This window comes from Podarcis muralis, chromosome 4, assembly GCF_964188315.1.
Source record: "Podarcis muralis chromosome 4, rPodMur119.hap1.1, whole genome shotgun sequence".
NCBI lineage: Eukaryota > Metazoa > Chordata > Lepidosauria > Squamata > Lacertidae > Podarcis > Podarcis muralis.
The window spans coordinates 73,836,666-73,855,574 of NC_135658.1; the positions used below are offsets into that span (position 1 = coordinate 73,836,666).

The window sequence follows — 18,909 nt, forward strand, 5'->3', positions numbered from 1 at the left end:
AGAACTAAGGCAAGAATACGGTTTCAAAGGGGGGAAATGTTTTTATAGAAGCTGAAGCAATCAGATTGGAATGATCTGAAAACATAAACATCTTAAAAGTACCAGGGTGTTAGGACATGAGATTTTAAAGAAAATGCCCACTGCAAAACATCCTATCATTTACCTGATTAAAATGTCTGATTTTTATGCTTGTGGTTTATTCTATACCCTTAGCAGTACTTGAGAATGTTGGGAATTTTATGCAGCCGATGCTACTAGTGTGATTCGTATAAATCATGAGATGTCTGAGAAGAGTGTGGGAACGGAAGACTGTCTTATCTCTTCCGTCTGAGCATGTTATTGTACTGTACTTTCACTTTTGCAGGACGCAACAGTTGTTCTGCCAGAGCTTGGAGAACACAGACGTAATTATGGATTGTCTGTATAGAATGTAAATAAAATGTAGTTTAGATCTACGGATGTTTCTTTCTTCTTGCTATATGATGCTAGAAGACTTGAGTGCACTTTTTATATGAAAAGTGTCTCAGAAAGGCACTCTGGAGATGAAGGAACATGCCATTCCAGAGATGCTCAGAGGTCTTGAGGGGTCGTCGTCTCCCCAAGAGTGTTTTTCCAACAGAGAACCCTCTAACATTGAAAGAGGACCCATACCATGCTCTATGTTTTAAGGTTTTTAAGGTAATAATTCAAATGTTTTTTGAATATTTCTCAGGGCAACCATGTTGAACAGTTCAAAGACGAAAAGGAATAAAAACTATGTTAGAAATAAAGAGAGAAAGATATAAGGGTGAATTTCATTCTTGAGCTGAACACCAACCCAAAGTTGGTGCACTAACTTAATTAAGACCTACTTAACCTTTCAAACTCTGATCTAATAGAGGACTTAGCACACACACCCTTGTCCTAAGCTTCCTGCCTGTACGTAGGTCAATATCAACTGAAAAGGTAGGTTAATCACCTAGGATCACTACACTTAAGGCTAATTAGTGTCACTAAGAAAGCAACAGATTTTTTAATTGATTCACAAAATACTGTTGTCAGATTTAGAAGGCCTTTATAAGCAATGGCAGATCTGACAACATTTATTTATTTGAAAGATTTCCATATAGGAAAATGTCCTCTGGATGGCTTACAATTTTTTTTTTTCAAAGAAAACAATTCAAATCCAGATTTCAACACCACTTATTCCTTCTGGCTGACATAGCAACATGCGTTTCTGCTTCAAAATTGTTTCTTCAAAATTTGTCCAGATTATATACATTTTCGAATGAGAATTTTATAGCACAATTTATTTATTTATTTTAAAAAATGCCCTACTAGAGATTTTCGGTACTCAATCAAGAGTATAGAAAACTGAAAAACTTTACAGTAACAACTTTACCACAACAAGTGTAGAATTTTCACACTGTCAAAAGAGCGGCACACATTAGCAAATTCATCTTTGAGTGAGGTGAATGCAATATCATTAACACTATGTGCAAAATGTGATTTAGGAGCTAAGTCAATTGTCTGGGCAGGGGGGCTCCTTTGTCTGGATTAGACATTTGCTCAGTAGACCAAAGAACTGCGGTGAAATTCTCATTCTGACATTGCTTTGCTGGCATGACCTTGAAGGAAAGTCAATTAACCTCTTTCTGCTCCAAATATCTTGTTTGTACAAAATCATAATCATATTTACCTGCTTCTATTGAGCTGCTGGAAAGCCTCACTCAATAACTGCAGAATACCTATTGGGCCAGCGAAGGAGCTGAAGATTGCTACAGCAGACTGAAAGATAATCTTGTTGGAATTTCACCAGACTGGCAAAAAAGTATGGCCAAATATTATACGTAGAGGAGACCAGCCCAACTTCTGTTGGTGTAAGGCAGGGATGGAAAACTAGATCCTTATTAGGGCTGGGGAATATATTGCTAGATCGCCCCAAACCAGTTTGAAGTCCATATTGTGAATCAGTTTCATAATTTTTGACTTGGCAATCCATGCAAAAATCACAATTTGGGGGAAAATGTGAATCCAGCCTCTATGTAGCTCAATCCTTATTTCAGACATCCTGATACATCGGTATATTGCAATGTTTAGCTGATGATTTATTGCAATGTTGAAAACCAGATATTGCCCAGCCCTAAATCTGCCCCAATTCCTGTGGACAAAGTTTGACAGGTGTGCATGGCTGACCACTTGTCAGTCACTTGATATCACAATGACATCAGACCACCAGTTTATGCCCACGCCGCAATGTCTTTACCGTTCCACATTTGATGTCATATGTGACAGGATGTGTAGGGCAGGTGGGCATGGCTGGGCCAAAAGGGTCTTGCAGGCCAAATGGGGATGACTTATGAGCATAATTTGGGCCATGGTGCGGAGGTTCCCCACTTATGCTGTAGTGAGTATACAAACTTGCAAGTTGCATATAATTCCTCATGGGGATGGAAAGGAAGACAGCTAAATCTGGAATGAGTCTTCTAAATCTTTGGTAGGCAATGTGCAAAGATTATGAAGATGAACCAAGAAAAGATACTATCTTCTTTCTTTTGCATTGCTTGCTTGCTAACATCAACTTAGTAAAAAAGAAAAGAAAAAGAAAAGTAAAGGTAAAGGACCCCTGGATGCTTAAGTCCAGTCAAAGGCGACTATAGGGTTGCAGCGCTCATTTCACTTCAGGCCTAGGGAGCCGGCCTTTGTCCACAGACAGCTTTCCGGGTCATGTAGGCAGCATGACTAAACCACTTCTGGCACAATGGAACATTGTGACGGAAACCAGAGCATATGGAAATGCTGTTTACCTTCCCGCCATAGCAGTACCTATTTATCTACTTGCACTGGTGTGCTTTCGAACTGCTAGGTTAGCAGAAGCTGGGACAGAGCAACAGAAGCTCACTCCACTGTGGGGATTCAAACTGCCAAACTTCTGATCGGCAAGCCCAAGAGGCTCAGTGGTTTAGACCACAGTGCCACCCACATCCTGTTCTATCAACTTAGTAATATCTCCTTGTCCTTGTACTGCTTGTCTGCTATCTAGGCCATATGTGTAACTTCAGGGAAAGGTATCCTCAAAAGAGGCAGGTGGTAGTGTTTGTTTCCCTATCCCTGCCCACATTTGTGGCTATCAAGAGTACACTTTCTAAAGAATACTATGTTCACGGTGACCCACTGGTCTGTTGCTGTACACCATGTTTCCATCTAGTCTTCCTTACATACTTTGGGTTATATGCAGTGTTGTTCCTCTTGAGAGCAGACCCATTGAAACTGATGAATATAAATAATTTAGGGTTCTTAATTTCAATAGGTCTACTCTGAGTAAAATTGAGATAGATACAACCCATTACCTTGCATTGTCCTCCTGCTATTTGCCTGCCAATGGACTTTCTAGACTCCATCTCCCCACAAACTACTCTGCCGTTTAACTGTAAACCTGACTTCTACAACATGTCCCTCTGGCACACACACACACAAACACACACACATGGTAAAAAGACTTTCACTAGGAAAGTCATTGTAAATAAAATGAAGGTGGGGGAGAAAAGGGGCCAAAGAGCAAAGCCTCTGTTTTAGCAAGCTCAGATAAAATATTTTATATGAGAGCATGATACTCTTGAATTGGCTAATTAAATCCAAGTGTATCATGCTGTGGTTGTTTTTGTTTTCAAGCTGCCTGATTAACAAAGCAAAGGTTAAACATTTGCCGGTCCCTTCACGTTAGCATGCAGAGATCCCACTTCTGCTGTTGCACTTTATATTTGATCAACCTAGAAATCTGCAAGGCAGTGGGAGTTTCTGTCATCTGCATTTTTAAGAGCCAAGGTCGCCCAAAGGAAAACAGTCCTACATACAAAGTTGCTCAGTCAGAGCCTAGACGTGTTGAATTTTTTGAATTTTTGAAAGATGGCCTGCACTGGTTGAAAAGGAAACAAATTATACGGCTAAGGCTGAATTCATCAGCAGCTCAGAGTTGGAGGATCACTGAGCACATGAGTAATTTTATTGTCACCTTTGATTTTGTTTGACAAACTGAAAGCTCCTTATGAGCTCTAACCCACACCATTTGATGCTTTCAAAACACTATCCTGCATCCGAATAGGTTCTGAGAAACAGCACTTAGAGTTTATATTGGCTTTCTAAAACTCTTTACTGCAGGGCTATCCAAGGGCACCTCCAGACTGTTTTGTGGAAGGGATTCAAGTGCATGCTGGGAAATTTAGGTTTGTGCAATTAAGGTGGCTCCAAGTGCTGTGTCTCCCTAGTGCAACAAACCCACTATGTATTAAAAAAAAGGACTTGTGGGGGTTAAAGAAAGAGATGGTGAAACACCCTGGAAAGTGTGGCATGAATGAATGACTAACGAAAGCTGTATAAACACTACACAAGCCAATCAGAATAGATGTCTGATGTAGGTCCACTGCTGTATAAGCTCTCTGAACATAAGTCAAAACAGATGCTCAATAAATGCTGGATATAATAAAACCTTCCTGCAGTGGCGTAGCGTGGGTTGTCAGCACCCGGGGCAAGGCAAGTAATTTGCGCCCCCTAACCCGTGGATTTGCGCCCCCTAACCCATGGATTTGCCCTAACCCCAGATGTTGCGCCCGGTGCGGCTGGCACCCCCTGCACCCCCCACGCTACGCCACTGCCTTCCTGTATGCTATGTCCAAATACATTAGGATGAAAGTTCAATAAATAGTACATCTGGAGGACCCCCAAGTATGAGGAGATAGTCTACCAAAAGAATAAGGCTGCTGCACTGGAGTTGAGCCTCTGGCTTTCAAAAGCATAGCCATACCCTGCAAGTGTCCCCATATTCCAGAGACATCCCCAGAATTATGAAAGCCATCCCGGCTTTTGTGTTGATCCCGGAATGTCCCTATTTCCCCACTAGGGCCACTGCCACCGAGTTTGGGGAGGAGGATGAGTTGGCCTGCTTGCTGTGCTGTGTCCCACTGGTGAAGTGGGGAGAGGGGATGGGGGTTTCAGTTGGTGGAAAGTGATAAATGTTCCTATTTTCCTCTGAGGAGTGTTGGAGTGTATGCACAGCTCCTCCACTGTTGTAAAAGTACACGTTGAACTGTTCCTCTGATTTCTCTCTGTGGCAGCCAAGCTAGGAGCCGAGGTCCCTTCACCCCCAAAAAATATATATTTGAGGGGGCATCCCTCCAAGTTGATGGGGATTGCCATTCAAATGATGTGCGTACGGCACATCTTGTGATTGATTGTGTGGGGCAGGGCTTACCTGCCCCCCACAATATTTTATTCAAGTTTTCACCCCTGCAACCAAGACAGAGGGTTGCTGAAGAAGGCAGGCAATAGATCCCAAGTCTTGCTTTTTGAGCCCCAGTCCCCTCCAGAAGTATTTAGTGGCCTGCTGAAATCTAAACGTAAACAGGTGATATTTGTGCAGTGGACTTTTCTGTAGTTAGCTTTTAAAGGAAGGAGCCCTTGCCGCAGTTGCTACCTTGGATCAAATCTATGCTTCCAGGCGCCATGAGAAAGCTGCAGAGATAGCACAGGATAGTACGCACCCCGGAAATGATCTCTTTCAGCTTCTGCCTTCTGGAAGAAGGTACAGGGTTATAAAGACTAGGACTAGCCGCCTGAGAAACAGTTTCTATCCAAATGCAATTTTGGTTTTAAGCGCAGTGTAAGGAGTCTCTATGGGAGTATATTGTGTTTAAAAATGGGGTATCAGAGTTTTTAAGGGGCTAACCAGGTTGAGATAGCTGGGATAGCAGGCTTGTTGGGTTTAGAATGTTTTATGTAGATTTTTCAATTTCGTTGTTCTGTATGGGACAATGACAATAAAGATTATCGTATCGTATCGTAAAAGGGCTGCGATTGTGTTCACACTGCCACCTTTCTGCGTAAAGTACACCAAGCAGACAGTGGCTGCTGTTGCCTCAAAGTACTTTGCCAAGTTGGCTGCCAATCTGAATGGGGGGGCTGCCATTTGCAACTGATGAGAAGGACATGGCTTTGTACTGCAATGTGGAAAGCATAATCAAAAGCAGCCCTTTGTGATGGCCAAAAATCAGTATGTGCTTGGGTAGTTTGCCAAATAACGATCAGTTAAAAGCAGCCTTGTATTCTACCTGGTGGCAGTGAAGTTCTAAAGGAAAGACCTGGGAAGCATCATGGCCCAGGACCCAGGGAATGACATTAGTTTTTCCTGCTCTTATCCTTATCTGGTCATTTTGCTCTCTCTCTCTCTCTGTTCTTTAGCAAGCAAACATCTTGTTTACTGTACAACTGGCAGGAAGTGAGGGTGGGTGTAAAGTCTAGGGGATGAGCAGGTCAGGATAATCTTCAGATATGTCATCTTCTATTGCTGCTATGGAATTGTTCAAGGGCTATGCATTTTCTTCCCATTGTCTCTCCTCTCTCTCTCTCTCTCTCTCTCTCTCTCTCTCTCTCTCTCTCTCATTTTATTTGTCTGTGGTATCATTCTGGATGCTGTCAAATGAGAACGTATAGACCATATGCCCAAAATATTGTGCTCTGGAACATAATGCAGCATAGCTTCTCCTTAACCCCAGTTCTTTCTTTCTGGACCTGTGCATACCATAATGGATGGAAAAGGCGCATTATGGTTCTCCGCAGAGATAATTCTTTGAATGTTTTGTGTCTCTGCTGGAAAAACTATACAGAGCATTCCATAATAGTGCACATGTAAATACTAACACAATTTGAGACTTAATGGAATGATCATTTCCACATAAATATAAAATCCCCAGGCACCTGCCTCACAGTGACTAGCTGCTCTGCTTGCAGCTCCTAATGAATAACTGTGCCACATGGCTGTTCTCTCATTTATGAAATAAAATGCATCCCAGGTCCCCTTTCTCACAGTCGTAACATGCAGTGAGTCGCAAGCTGAAGCACAGATATCGTGGCAATGTGTGGCACACTTACCAAAGGCAGTCTATTAACCTATTTTTATATCACCTACAAAAATTTCCAAATGATGGTGGCTATTTTTTAAATAATTATTTTTATTCACTTTTAGTGGCTATGACCCTCAGCCGACTTTGCTTGTGGCTCACAGCACAACTACTGTTGACTGTGATCACTTTCTGTAAGATAAATTCACCCCCCCCCCCCGACTGCAAATGCCAAAGTTATCACAGTACAGTGGTACCTTGGGTTACATACGCTTCAGGTTACAGACTCCGCTAACCCAGAAATAGTGCTTCAGGTTAAGAACTTTGCTTCAGGATGAGAACAGAATTTGGGCTCCGGTGGTGCAGCGGCAGCAGGAGGCCACATTAGCTAAAGAGGTGCTTCAGGTTAAGAACAGTTTCAGGTTAAGAACGGACTTCCGGAATGAATTAAGTACTTAACCCGAGGTAGCACTGTATATAAAGCGAATGTGGTTTGCCATTGGAATGATTGCCTCTGGAGTTAACTATGGAAGCTGGTCTGAGCCAGAAAAAAGTCCTTGCTAGTCCTTGCTAGTTCCAGTGCTTTTTTCCCCCTGGAGGTACTCAAGAGTACCATCACCTTTTTAAAAAAAAAAATTTTAAAATGTGGAATAACTTCATGGTGAGTACTAGCCCCCTTTTTTCTTAACCCCCCCCCCCCAGCACTGACTAGATCAAATGTACAATGGTAAAGAACAGATGTAGGAAACCAAAGACAATGTCAGATCCTTCACATTTAGCTAAGTTAGCCTCATGGTGCACAAAAACCCCATTAAAATAGGCTCCCTTGATCTCGCTCAAGGGAAACTGAGGTCCACCTCCAGGAGCCTTCTGGCAGTTCCCTCACTGCATGAAGTTACAGGGAACCAGGAAGAGGGCCTCCTTGGCAGTGGCGCCCTCCTTGTGGAACAACCTCCCATCAGATGTCAAGGAGATACAGAACTACCCAACTTTTAGAAGACATCTAAAGACAGCCCTGTATCAGGAAGTTTTCAACGTTTGACATTTTATCCTGTTTATATATTTTTCTGGAAGCCGCCCCAAGACGGGTGGGGTATAAATTATTATTATTATTAAACACTTACAACTTCCAAATTTCAATGGGCAAGCATGTGCATCCATGGGGAAGTCTTCCAGCTGCATGGGGCATTCAGCAGAGATGGTCAATCTGACAGAGAGAGAGAAAGAGAGACAATTCAGGGTTTGTTGGTTTGATGCACAGAGAAATATAGCTATGCCAGGGAAACAGGGATCCACATGGACCATTACACTTTTGATAGATCATGCAGGAGGATTGCCAGGGTCATGTCACCCAACGCTCACTCACTGCCGTGTGGGCTGTCCCACCCATCACTGCCATGCTCCTCCGATGTCCATCCATTCATTTGTATGTGGGGAGACCTCCATCTGGTGACCGTTCCATGTGCAGAAGTCAGGGGAGCATGATGTGCTGCTGGCATGGGGCTGCACTAGACCGCATGGCCCCATGACTGCCTCCAATCATTCTTTCGACACATGGGTTGTATGAATCCCTTACAAATGTTGTGTGTGAGAGGTGGTGAAAGCACAGCCATATTTTCCACACCTTCTCATGGCAATCAAATGATTTCTAAGTCACATATAGAAGCTTTAATAATGTATTGATGATGCAATAATTGTTTCCTTACCACCTTAAATTTTAACCAGTTTCTAACAAACTTGGGGCAATAAAGGGTGGAGAGCTCATTCCGTACCCCACCCCCCAACGCTTTGCTAAAGGCTTTTCTTTTGGCAAAGCAGCTGTTCAGCTAATCCATAAGACTCCCTCCATATTTATAGTGGCTGCACCATTTCCAAGTACAGTAGAGGTAATGTTGATAATGACAACGTCAAACGAACTCTTGAAGGTATGGAATCGTGAATGCCATTCAAATGCTGCTAAGAGACTTTCAAAATCACATTGATTTTAAAGACTTAGCTGGTAAGCTATCAAGCAATGGGACTCTGAGAGACAGTCATGCAAGTGGAAGTCAGTGATAACTAGAGAAATATACCCTAAGGAGGATTTCCTAGTGCCATGTGGGGTGTTGCAATAAAATTGCAAGCTGAATCAGTGTTGGTTGATCAGAAACTCTGGTGGTACTTTAACTAATGGGGAGGAAGAGAAGATATTTTTCATATTATAACAACAGGATGGTTTGTTACTTTTAGACTGATTTATGTGTGTTCAGTTGATACGTGGCCGTGTTCACATGCATCGTGGTGACCCAGAAGAGGGCAGAAAAGGGGGCGGAATGGGGGAGAACAGGAGCAGGCAGAGGTGGAACAAGCTTATGTGCATGATGACCCAGAATGCAAGTCTGGAATTGTCTGTACATCCAGGTACAAGTGTGAGCAAAAAAAGCCAACAAGTTTAATGTTTCACTGTTACACTAAAACTATTCTCTCTGTCGTTCCCTGTGCTGGTCTAAACCGCACCATAATGACAACATCTAAACTATAGTCTCAGGTTAAAGGTACCCCTGCCCGTACGGGCCAGTCTTGACAGACTCTAGGGTTGTGCGCCCATCTCACTTAAGAGGCCGGGGGCCAGCGCTGTCCGGAGACACTTTCCGGGTCACGTGGCCAGCGTGACAAGCTGCATCTGGCGAGCCAGCGCAGCACACGGAAACGCCGTTTACCTTCCCACTTGTAAGCGGTCCCTATTTATCTACTTGCACCCAGGGGTGCTTTCGAACTGCTAGGTTGGCAGGCGCTGGGACCGAGCAACGGGAGCGCACAGCCGACCTTTTGATCGGCAAGCCCTAGGCGCTGAGGCTCTTACCCACAGCGCCACCCGCGTGTGGTCTCAGGTTATTTCCCCCCAAAATCTATTATCTGAAGAATTGACTTTCTGATCCAGACCCCGTTAACAGCTATCCACTACAATCAAAAGAACACATTCTTGTGGTGCCTGTATTAATTAGGTCCCATCATCTCATGGTAGTTCCAAAACAATCAGTGGTTTTCAAGTTGACTGTGAATCTGTAAAGCAGGCATAGGCAAACTCCGGCCCTCCAGATGTTTGGGACTACAATTCCCATCATCCCTAGCTAACAGGACCAGTGGCCAGGGATGATGGGAATTGTAGTCCCAAATATCTGGAGGGCCAGAGTTTGCCTACGCTTGCTGTAAAGGGTGGAAATAACATTTCTGAAGCCCACATGCCATTTTACAACTATTTTCTTGCACCCTCTCCCCTCCCTCTTATTCAGTAGCCCATCCATCTATACAGTGGTCCTCATCTCTGTTCCCTCCATACATCTATTCGGAGACAGCCCAAGACATGTTGCTTCCTGAGGCATAGCAGCAAATCACCTAGCCCTCAAGTCAACATACATAGCACCCAAGGCCACACCCAAGCCCTTCTCCTTCTCCCTGGCAGTAAAAAATATACTGGTAATAGATTAGATAACTAGCCATTTGCTGCTCTTTCATGGAGCCCAAAATCAGCTTCCTAATGCATCCCCCTCACTCTGCATACTGGTACATAATCTATCTATTCTAGGTGAACTGGTAGCTTTATCTCACAACTAATCAACATACCATTGGCAGAAACGCCTATTTCTGAAAAGTTATAAAAGCATAGCCTTGTAAAACAGCATTAATCTGCAGAAAGGAACAGTCGTCCCCTGAGCTTTCACACAAAACATTGTATGCGGCATGAAAACTGTTTTTTTATATATATAAAAAAATAAGAATAAAAAATAAATCCATGGAAGAATTCTATATTCCCTAATCCAATCACTTTTCTCCAAATGTGTATAGTACTCTTAAAAAGATGTATGGCTGTTAATTATCTCTGTTAAAAAGAAACATAACCTAGAGAGTAACCAAGAATGTGTTAAAAAGGAGTTCAATGATCAGATTCCCAAAGCACTCAACTAACAAACCTGCATTCTTCTTTTCTCATCAACCCTAAATAGGAATTTAAAGAATACACAGGAGAGTAAAGTTTAGAGGACATAGGAGCCAACTCCTACAGGCCAGGGTCCCTTCGCCCCCCAATCAAATATTTGAGGGGGCCACCAGCCTCAAGTTGATGGACCTTGTCATTCAAATAGTTTGTATGTGCCGTGTCTTGTGATCAATTATGTTGGGTGGGACTTACCTGCCCCCCAATATTTTATTCAAGTTGGCATCCCTGGTAGAGGAGCTGTATCTGGTGCCTTCACCTCTGACCTTCCTGTGGTGAGCTGTCAGATCTGAAGAAACCTCAATTGTGTGGTGATCTTGTAGAGTATTCTCAGCGTGTTCAGATGACCATGCAAAGAATCCATTGTTGGATCTTTGACCTCATTGCACAAAGCTCAAGTAGGGGATAGGGGCAGCAGAAACAGGGACTTTGGGGACATGGACTAGTGAATGTACTCCCTGCACACTTTATTCCCTCACCTGTTCTGTGAACACCTAAATAGGACTTCTGCCACCTTAACTTCATGTCACTCGGTCATTATCATGACTTAGTATCAAGGTGCAACCACTATACGAGGGAGCTTTCATCTGTGTATATGGTGATGGATGATACTTGTTTCTGCTTGATGTTTTCTAAATTGCTTGAGATGCATATGAACCAGCCATGGAGAAGTGCCAGTCACATCCTTTTCACAGAGTCTCAGCTGATGTTACACACCCACAGCATGTGAGTGAATGAGGTGTTTCTAGCCTTTGGGGAAATTTCATGACAAAGTTTAGTGGTACCTTTTTTTTTTGTAAGGGTATGTAGTAGGTTATACATTAAAGCCTCGTTCATTTATTTCCTATTCATTTATGCACAATCTAGAGAAACTGTACAGTGGTACCTCTAGTTGTGGACACGATCTGTTCAGGGTGCCTTTTGCACCCTGAAAAGCCTGCAACTATAGCGGTGCTTCTGCACAAGCATGGAGCGTGATAGAGCACTTCTGCACATATGCAAAGCACGCAGAATGCTTCTGTGCATGCATGAAGTGTGCAGAACACTTCTGTGTGTGCGCGCACGGTGAAACCCGGAAGTGTAATTTTGCCGTGTTCGCAAGCTGAAAAGACGTAACATGAACCTAATGCAACACGACGTATGACGCAACATGAACCTAACGCAACATGAGGTATAACACAACACGAGGTATGACATAGAAAAGAAATGCAATAGAATAAACTATGCTCTGTGGCTGTATTATGAGAAACCATGGTTTAGTGAAACATGCATAAGTTACAACAAGCCTCTCATCTCCTCCTTCTGCACAGCATAAAGAAATTGGGAAGCGTTCGTTTCTGTTTTTAGTCTACCATGGCTTCCCATGTCATCAAAACTGTGAACCATGGTTAACACAAACGACAGTTGATTTCAACCCAGCTTCAGAAACCATGGTTTGATGTTATCTAAAGTTTGTTGGGCCAGGCAACATGTCTGTTGCTAAAGAGAAAGCAGAAGTTTCTGAACTCCTCTTCCCAACCAGGCAAGAAGTTTAGAGGGAGGAAGCAAGCGAGCCCAGGACTTAACACAGCTTGTGAAAGTTATGCAAACCAGAGTGCCCCATACTGCAAGCAAGGGATTGTTGCATAATTTTTGCTGCCTTTCTGTAGGTCAGGGATTTTCATCACACCTTATCTATCCACGCAAAGGACAGCAAATGATTTAGTACAACAAAGAAGTCTTAAGATGTGACTAAAGATTTGGCTGCCATACAACTATGTCAAAGAGAAGAAAACCCAAAAGTTGGCAATTGGCCAACAAAGTTGTAGACAATGATGTTCAGAAACACATGAGGCTGGGATATTTTAAAAACAACAACAGCAACATTTAACTTTTAAAAAATAAATAAAAATAAAGAGAAAACCATGCACTATTTTTTAAAGGCAAACGAAAGATTGAACCATTAGTATGTAGCCCAATTGATTTTCATGTATTTTTCTTTTTGTTCACTGTTCGGTTATTTTGGGTGTACCTGAAGGGATTCACTTTCCTCTAATCTTGTTTTTTAAAAAATCCCCCTGGCTTGATCTCTCTCAGTGTTAAGTCCTTCTTAAACCTTAGGGGACTTCAGCTGTGCAAACCTTGCAGAGGCCATCTATAAGGAAATGCCTGCCACCCACTGGACTATATTTATCCACCCACCCTGTCTGTCTTCTAGCTTTCTGTTTCTCATACTCTGCAGCTCCTTTCTATGCCTTCTGTTGGTGGGCAGGCACAATCACCGCCCACCAGTGAATTTGTGATTCAGAAAATCTGGAGCCCCTGTTCATTTCCTACTCACGGTCACAGTCTGTGCCAATTTCCATGCTTGGGGGGGATGGGACCCGATCGTTACTATTTTGCTGTTGCAGAGCAGTGATGAAGCTTAATTACTATTTGTATGTTTTTTGTGTGAAGTGCTTTCAAAACTTCAAATGGCAAGGGCTGCGGAAGGGCACAAGTCTTGTCCTTATTATTGCTGGCAGGTGCCTTCTTCAGCACAGTGGGTAATTTAAGCCTTGGCGTTACAGAGAAACTATATTACTGGCTTTACCTAATCAATGCAGAAGGGGAGCAGAGGCCCCTCCAGGCCTTATCTAAACAACAACAACAATTGAATGAAAGAAAAGAAATGTAGAGATCATACTGAATCGCTCACTGTAGATGTTGACCCAGTGTGCAGCAGCTGTGAAAAATGTGAATTCCATGTTAGGGATCATTAGGAAAGGGGTTACAAATAAAATGGCCAGTATCCAAATGCTGTTACAGTGGTACCTCAGGTTACAGACGCTTCAGGTTACAGACACTTCAGGTTACAGACTCCAATAACCCAGAAATAGTACCTTGGGTTATGTAATGGTTGTAGGGGTTGCTTGTGCGTAAATCGGTGCCACCCTTGGTTGGTTGCTTTAGTGAACTCTTTCTGTCTGGACAGCCACGCGCCCGTGGCTGTCTCAGTCGCTGGCAGAATCCGTTAGTGGGCGTTTCTTGAACTTCTTCCAGCATAAAAGCTCTTTGACGCCTAGTCTCCGCCTACTTTCCCTGCGTGGAAGCCTTCTGCGCAGGGAGGGTGTGGGCATTGGAGGACCCGTGCTCTCCCCACTGGTCCCCGGCGAAGAGTCTTGGAGCCACCTCGCCAATTCCCCCATCTGCCCCCCTTCTCCACTGGTGCTACGCTGATTTCCTTCCCCAGAAGACGTGCTGCTTCTCTCCCTCCCGGGACGCTCTCCGGCATCCCTCTGGAGCCCTTCCTCTCCCTCTGGCTCCGATGGCAGTTCCCTGACAGGTTAAGAACTTTGCTTCAGGATGAGAACAGAAATCGCATGGCAGCAGCGGCAGGCACCATTAGCTAAAGTGGTACCTCTGGTTAAGAACAGTTTCAGGTTAAGAACGGACCTCCAGAACGAATTAAGTTCTTAACCAGAGGTACAACTGTATACAAATTCATGGTGAGACCACACTGGGAGACTATGTATACTTCTGGTCTGTTGAAAACAATATTGTTGATCTGGAAAAGGTTCAGAAAAGGATAACCAAAATTATTGGGCTTTGAGTGACTTCCTTATGAGGAAATATGGAGCTTTTTAGTTTGGGGAAAAGGCAAGTAAGAAGGAAGATGATCAAAGTGTTTAAAATTATGGAGAGTTTGGAGAAAATGGATAGGGAGAAGCATTTCTCCATTTCTCATAACAAGGCCAGGAATTGGTGCTGATAAACTGAAGATCAATCCAGATAAGACTGAGGAACTGTTAGTGGGTGGTTTCCTAGACTGGATGGATGGATGGGAGGGAGGTTGCCTGTTCTTGATGGGGTTACATGCCCTCTGAAGGAGCACGTACGCAGCTTGGAGGTAACCTGGAGGTAACTTGGAGGTAACAGCTTGGATCCATTGCTGTCACTTGAGGCTCAGGTGGCCCAGGTGGCATGGAGTGCCTTCCATCAGCTTCGGCTGGGGGCCCAGCTGCACCCCATCTGGACAGGCATAGCCTAACTTCTGGTGTCTATGCTCTGGTAACCTCTAGGGTAGATTACTGCAACACATATGTGGGGCTGCCTCTGAAGATGGTTCGGAAACTTCAGCTACAGAATTCAGTGGCCAGGTTGTTCACCGGGGCAAGACGGTTTGAGAATATGACACCGATCCTGGTCCAACTGCACTGGCTACCAGTTATTTTCCGGGCCCAATTCAAAGTGCTGGTTTTGACCTATAAAGCCTTAAATGGTTCATATATCTTTAGGCACCGGACAATAACTTTCCTCTATACCCAGGCCTTTGGCCATCAACTGTCTATGGCCTTTTAGAAGTGGTTGGGATGTTTTTAATGTGCGTATTTCCTCCTTCTCACCCCCTTGGTTTTAATGTATCTATGTGAGATGTTGTTGTTGTTTGCTTTTTTGTGTTTGGTTGCAAGTTGCTTTGGGTTGCTTGGGCAAGATAAAGGGATTGATTTTTCCCTTTACCACCTAATCAAATATAATTTAAAATCTGTTTTTCCCACCACATCTTTTAGCTACTGTAAAAAACCTTAGAAGCATCTATTATGTTGTGCATTTTGAGGTTTGCTTGTTTTTACTACCTAGAAGTCAATCATACATTTGACATATATTCAATCAAACAATTTAGGACCTTGGAAATTTAATGGAAAAGGCTGAGTGGGGAAAATAATGTACCTCATTCCATACAGAAACAATTGGCACTGGATCATTAGCCTGCATGCAAAATACCCTTCCTTCCTTCCCTCCTTTCTCTCTCCCCCCCCTCCACACACACTCATGATCTTAAATTCATGCTACCAGTTTTTAAATCCTTATAAGAAATCAAGCTGATACACAAAACAAGTCACATTGGCTTGTTGTTTTGTTTATGTTTGTGTGTGTGTGACAGCAGAATAAAAAATACTGGCCGATTTTCACATAATCTCTTAATCCTTTGCTGCCACACAAAATATTAAGCAACATGAGTCAAAAGTCATATTTTGGGGTGAGGGAGATTGGCAGATTCTATCTAGCCCAGCTTTTAGTTCCTGATAGGCTCAAGACCATCTCCCTTACCCAGCGGCGTAGCGTGGGTTGTCAGCACCCGGGGCAAGGCAAGTAATTTGCGCCCCCTAACCCGTGGATTTGCGCCCCCTAACCTGTGGATTTGCGCCCCCTAACCCGTGGATTTGCCCTAACCCCAGATGTTGCGCCCGGTGCGGCCGGCCCCCCCTGCACCCCCCACGCTACGCCACTGCCCTTACCTTGCGAGCCCTGAATATTGTCTCAGAGAGTGAGAGTTCAGTACCTAACACGTTAATGGGACGCCTCTTTACCTCACGCTAGGTTTTTACTGCCTCACGGGCCTTCTCATGCTTGTGTTTATGCGATTACATCAGGTGTACCAAAACACTAATAACAAAGATGAGAAAAAGAAAAGGCTAACTCACTCCCCATGCATTAAAATGAAAAAGCTTCTCTAGAAGCAGCTATTGATGGGAATAATGTCTGTACTTATTGAAGGGCAGCTGGGGTAGCCGCTGTTATACCCTACAAGGGATTACACAGCCGGGCTGGGAAAACATCTGGCATGCTAGTTTGTCTCTGCAGAGAACCAACCGATTTAAAAATTAAGGTAAGTTTTGTTTTTGTTTTTTTAAAGGAAGGGGGAAAAATCAGTCGTGCTGCAGCAGCAGCACTAAAAATAGCTCCTTAATTCCACACTAATTCGTTCTAATACCCAGTAAACATTACGGTGTCTATAAAGTTTCTGTTAAATGTATTTATGGGAGCCTAGAACTGAAGTGCACCTGATTCTGAACATCATACGCACATACATGAATGATGCACATGACGCAAGCCTTGAAAATGTTCTTCTCCATTAATAAGCACAGCTACTGGGCCAGGACTTTGTGAGCAAAGATATGCCTGTGGTGCCATCAAGTGGCCATTATACATATTGCACTCAGTTTCAGCTGCCCACATTTTATTTTATTTTGAAATGTACAATTAAGGCAAGTCGAATATTCCCATGTGCAAATGGCACCGACTGCTTGGTTATGGTTCATAAATTCAACTTCCCTACAACCAAATTCAATGGCAAATAAATAACCAGGTAGTTTTGTAAAATGAACATTTAAAGCTCATCAGATCATAGGTTTGCATCTTTGTTCTGCAGTTCAACAAGCATAGTGGTTTTCTCGGAAAGAAAAGAATCCTGCTTATTTTCTCCCCACTTACATATCAATAGAAAGTCGTGTTTGTATCAATATTCCCATGCCCCCCTCACTTTCCAGTTTCATTTCTGATATGCTATGCAAATTAGCATTTCTGGACAGAAATATTAATAAAAGCTCATTGCTGGTACTCTTCCTTTCTCTATGTGCAAACCTTTTGGATGCCACAAAAACCAGAGCTGTTTCTGTTAGCATTTTGTATAGATTTTCCTCTTTGTGTAAGCCGCTTTTTCCAAATTTAGAAACGGACAATGCTCCCCTCTAGGGGCTGAAAAGAAAGATGCAATCTTAAATTCATGTTGCCAGTTTCCAAACACTTATTAGAAATCAAATTACTCCGCAAGTGACCATGCTGGTCATATTGCTTTACAATCAGCTTAGTATTTTTACTGTCCATTTGTCCAGCTAAATCAGATGTGTGGCTCAGTTCTAAATATATTTACTTATTTCCCAGTAATTAAACTAATACTTAGTAAAATAAAATTTAAAAATGCAATCTATCTCTTGGTTCATAAATGCTGAAGTAATCAAATAATGGGCATCTTAAGCCCATTAAGAACATATCTTAAGCAGTTGCTTGGGTGGACGAACCAGGCATCATCATCATCGCTCAAACACAGGCAGGAAGAAAACCTCCAATATACTAATAGATGCTTGGGTTAATAACATCTGGAGCATTGCTCTATCAGAACGCCCCACATACCATCAGCAAATAATCAAAGGCATGTAAAAAAATACATTTAACACAATTTGGTCTCCTTTTTTTCTCTTTTATTGAAGAACAGGATATTTTAATACCACAATCATCACAGAGGTATCTGTGGAGGGGATATATTGATTGTAAATGTCTAGTAAACCAGATCAGTAGTTGGGTTCCTACTGAGAGTATTTGGCGAACCAACATGACAGGGATGAGGGATTGAGGATAGGAGTGATCATTCTGTGGTATTACGGCAGTGGGCAAAGCTGAAGTGTAACTTTTTAATAAGTGTATTTTTAATAATAATAATAATAATAGGCAGAACTGTCATAACCTCTCACCCAACATTTTCCCATGGAGCCAGCTATCATGGGCAACTGTGTGTCTCTAAAGGCAGTGCAGCCCATTCTGATGCTGAACTCGGGACGGGAAGGATTAGGAAACTTGATATCGATTCGGAGTTGGCACATGTCTTTTCCTGCCCTTTTGTCTGCTCAACACAGCAGATCATCCCAAAGCAACCAAGATGTGTGCCTTTAGCTCTTGTGTGCATGTGTTTTGTTGTGTTTTAAAAAGTGGGGGCACCAGATTGGCACACGAAGAGGGAGGTGTCCTGTCCTGTCTCAGCTCAATGGAAGCCTGCTGTACAGTCTTTGGGTACAGTCATGTTACATAAAGCAGAGTGGGGTCACAACAAGCGAGGCTGTTGTTGTAAGCACCTTGGACAGCACCCTGCTAGCTAGAGGATTCTCCCAGAGAGAAAATTCCTTGTCTCAGCAAGGCACAGAAGCCTTCTGAGGTGACCAGAAGGCTGGCCAGCCCTTTTCCTGCTGCCAGCCTCCCAGCCCAGTCTGGGCCTTATTATGCAGCCACTGGCAACTATGCTGTGGTGTTTGTATAGAAACATCTGAAGCTGCCTTGTATCCAATCAGGCAGACCATTGGTCCATGTTCCTCAGTGCTGTCTTCACTGTCTGGTAGTGGATCGTTTCAAGACTAGGGACATTCCCAGTGATACCTGAAGGTGCCAGGACTGAACCTGGGACCTTCTGCATGCAAAGCAGATGTTCTATCACTGAGCTACAGCCATTCTTTTATTAGTTATTGTTATTATTATTCATTCGATTTATATACA

At 43.2% G+C, this 18,909-nt stretch overlaps 2 protein-coding genes across 3 annotated transcripts in view; one reads left to right on the forward strand and one right to left on the reverse strand.

Moving 5' to 3' along the window:
* The window catches only part of GABRA5 (gamma-aminobutyric acid type A receptor subunit alpha5), a 71,011-nt gene that overhangs the window by 24,486 nt on the left and 27,616 nt on the right, over positions 1-18,909 (reverse strand). For both annotated transcript variants that reach the window (XM_028727834.2, XM_028727835.2), the window contains exon 6: positions 7,997-8,079. In XM_028727834.2, coding sequence (XP_028583667.1) covers positions 7,997-8,079 — 83 coding nt within the window. The remainder of the gene's footprint in view (positions 1-7,996; positions 8,080-18,909) is intronic.
* Positions 1-18,909, forward strand: part of GABRB3 (gamma-aminobutyric acid type A receptor subunit beta3) — a 198,258-nt gene that overhangs the window by 17,667 nt on the left and 161,682 nt on the right. The window lies entirely within an intron of this gene.